Source organism: Cariama cristata, unplaced genomic scaffold (genome assembly GCF_000690535.1).
Source record: "Cariama cristata isolate BGI_N322 unplaced genomic scaffold, ASM69053v1 scaffold18354, whole genome shotgun sequence".
Classification (NCBI taxonomy): Eukaryota; Metazoa; Chordata; class Aves; order Cariamiformes; family Cariamidae; genus Cariama; species Cariama cristata.
In genome coordinates, this window is record NW_009611457.1 from 1479 (window position 1) to 12550 (window position 11072).

The 11072-nt window shown below is 37.3% G+C and overlaps 1 protein-coding gene across 1 annotated transcript; it reads left to right on the forward strand.

Moving 5' to 3' along the window:
* Positions 1-232: 232 nt before the first annotated feature.
* SSR1 (signal sequence receptor, alpha) lies at positions 233-10652 on the forward strand (the record flags this gene model as incomplete). The annotated part of the gene is made up of 8 exons (XM_009698274.1): positions 233-393; positions 2127-2214; positions 2386-2648; positions 3517-3593; positions 5311-5389; positions 7188-7281; positions 7857-7871; positions 9863-10652. Coding segments are annotated over 8 exons (845 nt in total), but the record flags the coding sequence as incomplete, so codon positions are not given.
* Between the last annotated feature and the right edge of the window lie 420 nt (positions 10653-11072).

Sequence of the window (11072 nt, forward strand, 5' to 3'; positions counted from 1 at the left end):
TTTGTCATCCAGCTGTAGATTCTTTGGTTTTGAACTTACTGGCATGTAAGTAAGTAGTTCAGAAAGTTATTTGAGAAGGAAAAAGGCTGAAATATCAACACGGACAGTCATTTGAATGCGAATTTTTTGCAACTGAGGCTTCAAAACACTGTATTAGACAGATTTTTAAGAAATTCTTCAAATATTAGTTTGAAAATTGTACTACAATATCAGTTATCTGTTGATTAACCAGACATTAAAAAGGCTTTCTTATATTTGCATTTTGTTTTGGTAGGTTCAGGTTTATTAGCAGCAGCTCAAGATGCTACAGAAGATGAGGAAGCTGTGGAAGATACCATAGTTGAAGATGAAGATGATGAAGCTGAAGTTGAAGAAGATGAACCAACAGACTTGGTAGTTGTACATTAATGTTCCTTCATTAGTATGAATGAGACCAAAAGTGCTTGAAGCTAGATAGTTTAGATATATTTAAATATAAGTTTAATAACATTGCTATTTCCAAATAGCTGTTTCCAATTAAACTTGTGTTCAATTTGAAGTTTCAGAAGGATTGATCTTTTCTTCCTGAATTACCAGTTGAAAAACCACATCGGGAACAGCCCGATTTCTGGCCACCAAAACTGCAGTTCACAAAAAAGAATACCAAAGTGAGAAAACCAGGCTCTCATAGGAGCCCCTTGTAGTTCTTTTCCAGCTTAAGCTGCATCTCAGTAGACTGAGAGGGACATTGGGGTATAGGACTACTTCATTCTGGCTTCTTTGGTGTTGATTTTCAAGGGGCAACAGAATCGTAGTTCTTAGTTAAGCTCAATATTCGTTCTGAAAACCTTGTTTTGCAGCCTGTTTTCTTAGTACATTCTTTTTGCAAGTTATGCCTGTTATACCAGTGGCCATATTGCTGTTCAGCGTCACTTGCTTCAGCTTGACAAAGTGAAGTATCTTAGGTAGTTATGTGATCTGCTTATAGCAGTAGGGTATTAGGCTTGCTGGACACTTAGCGTACTTAAATTGGTACAAAAATGTCTCAAATTTCTGGTGTAAAATAAAAAAAAGGTTTGGGAGGAGAAGACATGCATAATAAAAATGGAGACCTGGTAAATTGCTCTTTGATTCTCTTAAATTTTTAGTGATGTTGGTGACCTGATGGTTGACCAGCTTTGCTACGTGCTAGAAGGTATGCTAGGTATTCAGTACTGACAGAATATTATTAAATAACTTTTTGGATATAATTTGCTTTTAATAAATAGTCTATGACTCGGGTACAAAACATGACACTTCTTAGGCAGGTTTTTTCATTTGTCACTGAAGTAGAAGATACAGTTTTGCATAGCGTCTTGAAATCAAGGTGCTAGGTGCTCAGCTCTGGTTCATGGCTTCCCTAGATCATGGTACATGTATGACTGATCCAGTAGGCTATCCACTTCTTCAGGTGGTTGTATAAGTAGTGAAATCAAATGATCTAACTAACTTACAAGCAATTAGTTCAGACAGTTCAAAATGGGGTCAGCCGCCTTTTTATTTGGTAGAGGTGGTGATCCCATAATCCCCATGTGGAAAATAAGCCCTTAATGCTTGTATTTGCCAAATTAAAAAGTGAATCATCACAAAGGTGCACTTGAACAAGTGAATCTACGAACTTACTTGGTTCCAACAGTCTAACCATTTCCAGGCATACATAACACTTAACTAATTAAAACTGAATGGAAAGCTGCTATAAACACTCCCTCTTAGTGGAAGTAACTCTCATTTGGCTTATAGTTGCCTATGTTTTGGAAATGCTTGTTTTCTAAGTAGGAATAGCTTGGATGTGAACACTTAACATCTAGATTCTATTCTTTTCCTTCCACCCCCAAACAGAGACCTTATTGTGGCTTTCTGATTATAAAGCTTTCAATACAGCTAAATGCAGTTCAGATTAGTCACTGTGTCAAATATAACAAGTAGAAGGTTAAGTGCTGAAAATGATGGTAATCAAATCTAGAGGGAGAACAGACTGTGCTAATCCTGCAACAGCAGATAATACTTGCCATTGTTGCATGTTTTGACACATGGGATTCTCATGAAACAAGCCTGGTCTTTGCTTCGCTGTTCATTATAGGATTTTTCAAAAAAGTTTCTTGTCTTAGACAGAAGAAAAAGAGGAAGAAGACTTATCAGGAGAACCTAAAGCCTCACCTAGTGCTGATACAACCATCTTATTTGTGAAAGGTGAAGGTAAGAGTGCTGTGCTAATCTACCATCTTCTTTACTGTTGCTTAGACTATATCAGTGTGTGCCTAAAACAGCAAAGCTCTAAAAAACCAGAATCTGTTCTAGACACTGTTTAGAAGTGGGCTAGATGTGATATATGAAGACTCTAATGGTTGAATATTTTTTGTGTTTTAGACTTTCCAGCGAACAACATTGTAAAATTTCTGGTGGGCTTCACCAATAAGGGTACAGAGGATTTCATTGTTGAATCTCTCGATGCTTCTTTCCGGTACCCTCAGGACTACCAGTTTTATATCCAGAACTTCACAGCTCTCCCTCTGAATACAGTGGTTCCACCACAGAGACAAGCCACGTTTGAGTATTCTTTCATCCCTGCTGAGCCTATGGGTGGTCGTCCTTTTGGACTAGTTATCAATCTCAACTACAGAGATGTAAATGTAAGCCGGATGTTGTCATTCATTTTAATCTTTCTAGTTGATGTGGAAATGTCAGGAAGGAACTGCTTAGTCAAGTAACTACCTCCTCAGAAAGTGAACGCCTTTGTGGTTTTTAAGAAAATCAGTAGATGCATAAGCACAGTAAGTAACTGCCTACATGTTTCACAATAGCCCCCCATGTATACTTAGTTCTCTATATTAGACTTAAAGTTATGCCAGCAGTGGAAGCTAGAATGTCCAAGAACTGTGTCGTAGTGGGCTGTACTCATTTGGGAGGAAGAAAAAAACAAAACAAAACAAAACCAAAAAAACCACAACAGAAAACAAACAAACAAAAAATCCTCAAAGCTAAAGCTTTGTTTAGAATAACTTAAGTTGCACTGTGCTTTTCAGATTGGGCTTTGCTAACAAACTTAACTATCAACCTGAATCCCATCTACAAACATGACTTTGAGCAAATAAATGACTAGTAGTTGCAATCTGGAGGAAGACTATCAAAAAGCATAAATGGAGATTAAAATAGGGGATTCTTTTCCATTTTAGTGCGGGTCAAAGTTTAATGGGCTTCTGTACCTTTGTGTTTTCGTTGTTCTAATAAGAACCCTTCGTATGTAATACGTTATAGGAAATAACATATTGAAGGCTAGGTGTGACTTTCTTGCTAGTATCAAGACTGTTCTTTTTACTTGCGCAAAAAAGTTTGTGCTTTTATGTGTTGAGTCAAACTTGCACTGCTTATAAACTTAATTAAGTCTTGTGCAGGAGTTACTGCTTTCCAGAGTTTTTCTAAGAATATGGAAAAAGATAAAACATTTGTCTATGTGTTCAAGAAATGCATTTAAAATGTTACATGGGAACTTTGTTACAGGGCAATGTGTTTCAAGATGCTGTCTTCAATCAAACCGTTACAATTATTGAAAAAGAAGATGGGCTGGATGGAGAAACGTAAGGAGGCTGGAGATTCAAGTTTAGTTGGTATACTGGTAGAACAGGTTATTGATGATGCCAGTGAGAATAGTTCTTTTCATCATTTATTGAATGTTAGGTCTGCTGTGTTTTGCTGATGGTGTAGCAGGCATTTGACTTCTACAGTGTTGATAGACTGAAAATACAAACTTTTTCCCCAAATTAAGATCTGTATTAATACTAGCGATCTTCAGGATTGGTACTATGTCAATGAGCAGTTTACACATCTGCTTTGGCTCAGAGGGCCTAACCCTGGAATAGGACCTGATATTATAGAGCCACGTAGCAATTCAAAGCTCTTAAGCTTTTGTTATGCTACCGTGCTTTTTCCTAAGAGTTAAAGATGCAGAGGGTCCATAGTATTGGGCTGTGGGTCCTACTCTGAAGACTGGAATAACTTGCTTCTGGAGCACTCCAATATAATCCAAGATTATGTAAACTGAAAGATTTATTTGCAGTATGAGAGAGAGGAGCTTGCACTTATTCTTTGTTGGAGTAACCCCTATCTCTAGCAGGTATCTTTCGGTAGTGGGTTTTTTCTGTCTTAAAGGCTAAGTACATCTGACACGCCTTATATGTTGCAAACATATGCTGTGCTGATATGCTTTTAAATATTCTGACACTAGAGTGGAATTTTAAGAGAAACCTGTGAGTTAAAAAAAATCTTCAGAAATACTTGTAGACAGTGCTGAATATTTGAATTCTACCACCACAGGTAGAAATTGCCTGCTGAGCCAGCTTCCTTTTAAGAAAGGTCAACCAAAAGAAATAGCTGTTGCACTAATTCATATTTCTCAAATAGAATAGCATAAATAAAAGAACAGTTGGTTATGTGAAAATGTGTGATGCTCTGATAAAGGACCTCTCAAAAGAATTCAGATTATTAGAACCAGTTTGAGTTAATTACCCTAAAAGAGATGTTCAGTTAAGTCTTTTCCGTAGTTTAACTCCATCATTTCCTTTGTCACATATCTGAGTGAAGATGTTCAACTTGGAATAGGCTGTTTACCTGCAAACTCCTGTCTGCTCCTCAAATTTTAGATAAAATTTATGTTCACCTCTTGCTAAGTATCAAGTATTTCAGGTAGAATTCTTCAAAACCAAAATGCACAGGTTTAAAAAATGGTTGTTCGGATAGGTAGAATTCTAACTGTGGAACACAGAGCAAGATAAGCAAGGCCTTTCAAAGCTCTGTTGCCAATAAATTGGTATCCTAGCAGTACTTGCTTTGCAGCAGCATACTAAAAATATGAGAGATTTTTAAGGTTTTGTAAGTGGTTAAATCTGTCACAAACATAAATATTACCTGTGACCCAATGCCTTGAAACATGGTACTGCAAAAGAGTTCTTGCAGTTACTAAATTTAATATTTAGACCAGTTTCACAGTTTATACACCATTTTTCAAATGTTATGTTGTTCAGAATTAAACTTAGGATTACAGCTTCTGAAATTGAAGTCAGAATAATTTATATTATTTGATATATATTAATCATAGAATATATTAACAAATAATATTTGTTAGCACTTCAGTTTCAGATGCATTGTTTGTTTGGTTTTTTTCCCCACCCACCCCCTACAAAAGTTATTGGGAAAGTTCACATGGCCAAAGTTAGACTTGGTTTCTGTGCCTCTTTGTAAACTCTTTTAAGCACTTAAAGGTTTTTAGTTAATGGTTTTTTAAACTGTTTTTTATAGGATCTTCATGTACATGTTCCTCGCTGGACTTGGTCTACTTGTTATTGTTGGCCTACATCAGTTACTAGAATCTAGGAAGGTGGGTAGTGTATGTTGTCTGTATACTCGTGTCCTGGTATGGCTAAAACAGGACCAGTTCTCCTTTCAGTAGACTTGTTTTCCTTTGATTAAGTTTCTTCTAAGTGACTGCACTTTCAGAAGTTGGCTACTTTTTTTTTGGACAGTTTCTGCTTTCAGAATTGATAGTGCTTGATGTTTATAGCTGTGCGTAAAGTAACAGTGGGATTGGTATGCAGAAAGGCCCATGTTTATACTTATTCCTGTGGGAACCAAGGTCACTCTTGGCTGTCTTATGTTCCACATGTGAAAAGGCATAAAAGGGTCACACCTGTGGTAAAGTGCGGATGGGACAGGTGACCAAAAACCAGCGAACAAGGTATTGCATCCCATACACATCATACTCAGTGTAAAGCTAAGGGATCATGGGGTTCAGCCCTTTTTTCATGGCTAGCATCTCTGTGGGACCTTGCTGGTTCTCCTGCCTCTGATCCCTGTATTCCTCTCTGCTGGGGAGACCAGTCCAGGACATACGGGTGCCTGCCCTGCTGTGTCAGTGGTGCGAGCCGCTGCGGCACATGATCCCATGATCATCATTGGGAAGCTCATTACTGGTTTTGTGTATTTTTATTTCTATTATTTGTAGTATTAATGTTATTATATTCTTTGTAATTGTTATTGTTTTATTAAAATAGTTTTAATTTTCCAACCCATAAGTCTCTCTCCCTTTTCTCCTTTCCTTCCCCTTCTGGGGGAAGCAAGGGGTTAATAGAGTGTCTGCCATCCACTTTAAGTGCTGGCCCAGCCTTAAATGGTGAGAACTTGTTAATACAAGGCCTTACTGTTGAAAAGAAAGCAAATCTGTAATTGCTTCTGGCACACAATGGTACAAGTAGAACTTCAGAAGATTCACTTTTAGAACTAAGACCTTAGAGATTACTGGGAAAATTAGAGAGTTTTTAAAAAAGTGTTCATAATTGGAGACATTTATATTGCTTACGTAATGTTCTTTGGATCTGGTCTTTGGCACCACACTGAATTGGAAGCTGGTTGAATTGGAAGCTTTGATACTTGCCAGTCACTGGACATGTGCAGCTACTCATTCAATACTTACTGGGTAGACTTTCCTCATGCTGTCTATTTCTATCTGTTAGTTTAGGTCAAATTTTGGCAAAAACAGCTGTCTAGTCCTTTATTTAGTTCTTACCACTGCTTTGCCATAATGTTGATTTGGGCCTTCCAGATTCCGATTATAATGCTGTAACAGCTAAGGGTTTGTCTGTGTAAGTGGTCTGGCAAGTAAAAGCTGTTGAAAGCTTAAGTCTCACCTGCGTACAATGGATAGGTTATGTCTTCATGCAGCCTGGTTTACGATACTTTTGAAGTAGCTTCCCTTGGGAAGAAGTCTGGAATGATTATTGTGCTTTGAAATCTATTTTGCAAGGTGACATACAAGACTATTGTGCTAATCTGGAAAGTATAATGAAGCCAGTCATCACAAAGTTTGACTAATCTTCAGCCATTTTTTGTAACAGGTATAATGAACTTGCCCAGGCATGCATGAAATCTCAGTATCTGTGTGTGGAATGAGTAGTGCAAGGCATTAGAAGTGGTAATGCCAAGCTCAGGTGAATAAATTGCTAAAGGTGAAGATAGTCAAAGCTAAGCTGCAAAGACAGCTTTATACGTTGACTAGCCTTAAGCTTCTGTCTTAGTGAAATGCAATTCATTAAATATAGCATTATTAGTTATTTCTAATACTTGTGCTATCAAAACTGTTGTGGAAAGAAAAAAAATTTTTTTTTTTCTTGAATTTTCAGAGGAAAAGACCAGTACAGAAAGTAGAGATGGGAACATCAAATCAGAATGATGTTGATATGAGCTGGATTCCCCAAGAAACTTTAAATCAAATAAGTAAGTAGTCTGCCTTCCACAAACTAGAGCGTAACAAACTTAATCAATTAGTTGTAACTGAATAAGTAGCTGATACCAATTTCTCAGAACAGCATCCATCTCTTCCAGGGAATAAAAAATTGTCTAAAGCACTGTGGTTCATGTTTAGACTATTACATTAGCAGCCTATTCTTTTATAGAACAAACTTCACTGGTTGATACAATAATGACTGTCGGTGACTTTTACAATTTGTTCTGTAGACTCCTGTTCAGCAGTATAAAATCTCTACCCAAAACCTGGGTCACAAAGGAGGTTTAGCTAGGAGAAAATATCTATGATCTCAAAGTTTCTGCATGTTGTTTGGAAGTTTGCCTATAGACCAAAGTTTTATATAAGCATTAGAAGTGTGTATTAACACAAGCCACATCAAGACTTGGTATTAATGTCTTTCACAAGTCCAAAATGACTGAGTTGTACTTGATAGCTGAAATGCCAAGAGTAAACCCAGTATCTGATTTCGTTAGACTATTTGTGTGTTTGTGGACATTTCTAACTTCTCTTGCTGTTTCTTCTGTTTTGCTCTCCACGGCTTCAGTGCAGAGTAGAAGAGGTGAGGCAAATTCTGATCTAAAGAGTGGAAGTGCTTAATGTGTTATGTGATAATTAGGCATGGATACAAGTACAGCTTATTGCATGCAGTGATTGGTGATGCAGCAATAGCAATGAAAAATTACAGAACAGATGCATGCAACCACACAAACACATTTTATATACATATAAATTTAAGTTTTCATATATTATAAATGTGTATATGTATTATTTCTGGTTATGTTGTAGTAATGTAGTTTTAGTAGAATATTGCTGAAGTACTGTTGTCTCCTCTAACAGTTCCCAGAACCCTGTATCTGGGTTCAGCTTGGTTCAACCCTGTATCAACTGGTCTTGACTGCATATTCAGTGAGAAACAAACCTCAGCCTTGGCTATAATAGTTTAATAGTCAGGTTTATCTTCCTGGGTCTTCCTTATCCCAGGTGAACTCCTGTCAGCAGTAACATTGGCTGGGGTAAAGCGAGATAGCCTTGCTTAAAACAAAGTACATCCTACACAAGAGAAGTGCTTTGAAAACCCTTTGCAGGAACTACTTTTACTTGAAAAAGACTTCCGTTTCGATGAAGTAAGGATATTCTGAGCTTTGCTCAGTGTAGAAGGGCTAGAGGCCTTAGCTCTGATACGAAGTTGTGCCAGGAGTTGATGACTTCACTTTTTTGATTCTTTTACCCTTTTTAACTGTACTTACATTACATAGGTATAAGGACTGTTTTACTTCTGAAAATGTAAACTTTCTCATACACTGTCTTCTGTGAGACATAAGAATAATAGTATGAAATCTAGACAGAGGAATTTAAAAAGCCTCAATCTAGCAAGAAAGACTGAAGCTCTAAACGCTGATTTTTTCCAAAGAGCAAGCTGTCTTTAAATGGGTTCAAATCCTGGCAGTGTCTGGGTCCTGTCCCCCGTCCTTTTCTTAAACTGAATAGGTATTTGTATCTTAGTGCCTGAAGTCTAGGAAAAGCTAATGTTTAAGTTGTTCTTAATTGTGGTTTTCTTTAGCTCCGGATTAGTTTTAATTGCAACTCTACACTAGAATCCTTTGAAATACATGGCCTTCAAGATCCTCAGAGGTTCTTCACTATTTTATTGTTGAAAGACACCTCATACTGTACTGGTTGGCTTGTAGTGGCATGATGGCTGCTCCTTGTGTTTGCACATACTCTAAACAGTGAAATTATTGGAGGTAGTTCTGTTTAAGAAAATACGCATTTTTAAGTCAACAGATATACTTAGCAATCACTTTAGCACTTCATACAAAGCACTGTAGCTTCTCTACGATGTTACAACTATTGAAATTCTACCTATGTAAGGACCATTGTTGTAAAGGACAGTTATAGGCCTGTCAAAGTCTTAAATGTAGGATGATGCTTCTGGCATCCAGTGATCATCCAGCTAAAGCTGAGTGGCTTCCACATTTGGGCTATCTGATTACAAAGTGACATCTTCATAGTCAGATGTGGGTGCCTCTTAGAAAAGTGCGTTTTTTCACAACAAAAACACTTATCTTCTGCTGTTAATCTGTATGAATGTAGAAATATCTCATGCAAGACAAAGTTGTCTAAAGGAGTGTCAATCACATTCTTCAGGCAGGTAAATTCAACCCAGTAATGATCAAAGTAATTCATTAACTTGCGAAAAGTGTAATTATTGAACAGCAAAGCATGCAGTTTAGTCAGGAGATGGTGTGGGGTTTGATGTTTTGGGGTGTTTTTTTTTTTGCATTTTAGTAACTGGCAAATTGAACAACCCTTGCCCTGGCATTGCATGTTACAGAATAGAAACACTGGTTTTTTTCTTCCCTTCTATTCAGGATGCTAATAGTTAAAAAGCCTTAACAAGTTGTTTGAACTGGCTTCTCTGTGGTGATGCATTGCATTAGAAGGGCAGTTTGGTTCGTTTTTTGGGAGGGAGAAAAATTCGTGGTCATGTAATGTCTAATCTGAAGTAGCTGTAGCAATTGATGCATCTATCTTTTTTTTTTTATCTAGATAAAGCTTCACCGAGGAGGTTGCCCTACAAGAGGGCACAGAAGAGATCAGTGGGCTCTGATGAGTAAATGTTAACTAGCACAACAGTAGAACCTTTACTAATCCTGCCTGTTTGGGTTTTTTGGATTGGAGTAGTGCAGAGAATCCATATCACCATAAGGAAAATACTGCTAAACATTTGGACTGAACAGATTAACTGAATGGTGTTAATATTACTGAAAATGCACTTCTCTTTTTTTTTTTTGTTAATTGTTGGGAGAGGGGTGGGCGGGAAGGTAGCCATTAAGATTTGTGCCTGCGTGTGTAAGCAGTTGGTCTTACCAGAACCGTGTTACCTGAAATGTGCCTTTAGAGTTCTTTGTAAAGCTGGCTTGTCATCTGTACACTGTCTTTGAAGGATTTTTCTCCTCCCCCTAATTTGAATGTCTAGTGACTTAATCTGTCTTGATTGTATCATGTCTGTATTGGAATCTGTACACATTTCCCTTTTCCAATAAGTAACTTTATTCTCTACAGTGTGCACACACTGAAGTTTGTGTGCGTGGTCCTACTTCAGTGGCAAGGCACTGGTCATCTAGATTTCCGCATAGTTTACATTCTAAAGGCACAATTGGGTATAGCTGCTTGTAGTGGTAGATATTTTGCTGCTGTTTTGATCTGGGCATGCAGTGACCTAAAAATCTGAACTTACCTGCATAGGTGTTAGGAAGGCTCTTATACAGCAGCAAAACTTGTGAAGCATGGAATTTGTGTGCTGAATTGGTATTACTACATAAATTTTTTTTATACCCAGCTTGTTAAATGGTTAGTTATTGAGTTGTGCCAGCAGCTTAGGTATCCTGATTATAGTGGTAGCTCTGCAATGTTTACTCAAGAAATTGAGTAAGCCAGAACAACTTTTCAGCAAGTTCTTGGTTCTGTCACAAAAACTAGAATGTCATACATATATCAAGATGTGGACTTTTCTTAAAGCTTTACATGGGGCAAGGACTTTGCATTTACTGTACACACTTGAAACTGAATTTGAAAAACTGTTGGCTTCAAATAACCTTTTTAAATGGCGAACTATTTAATTCACTGTTTGCAGTTTTTAAATCTCAGACTTCTTTCCACTGGTCAGTACAGTGCTCTGAGTTGGGTTTTTAATTACCTTGTCTTTCCTACTAGTAACACATACGCATATCCATTATTAACTACATATAAGTTCAGT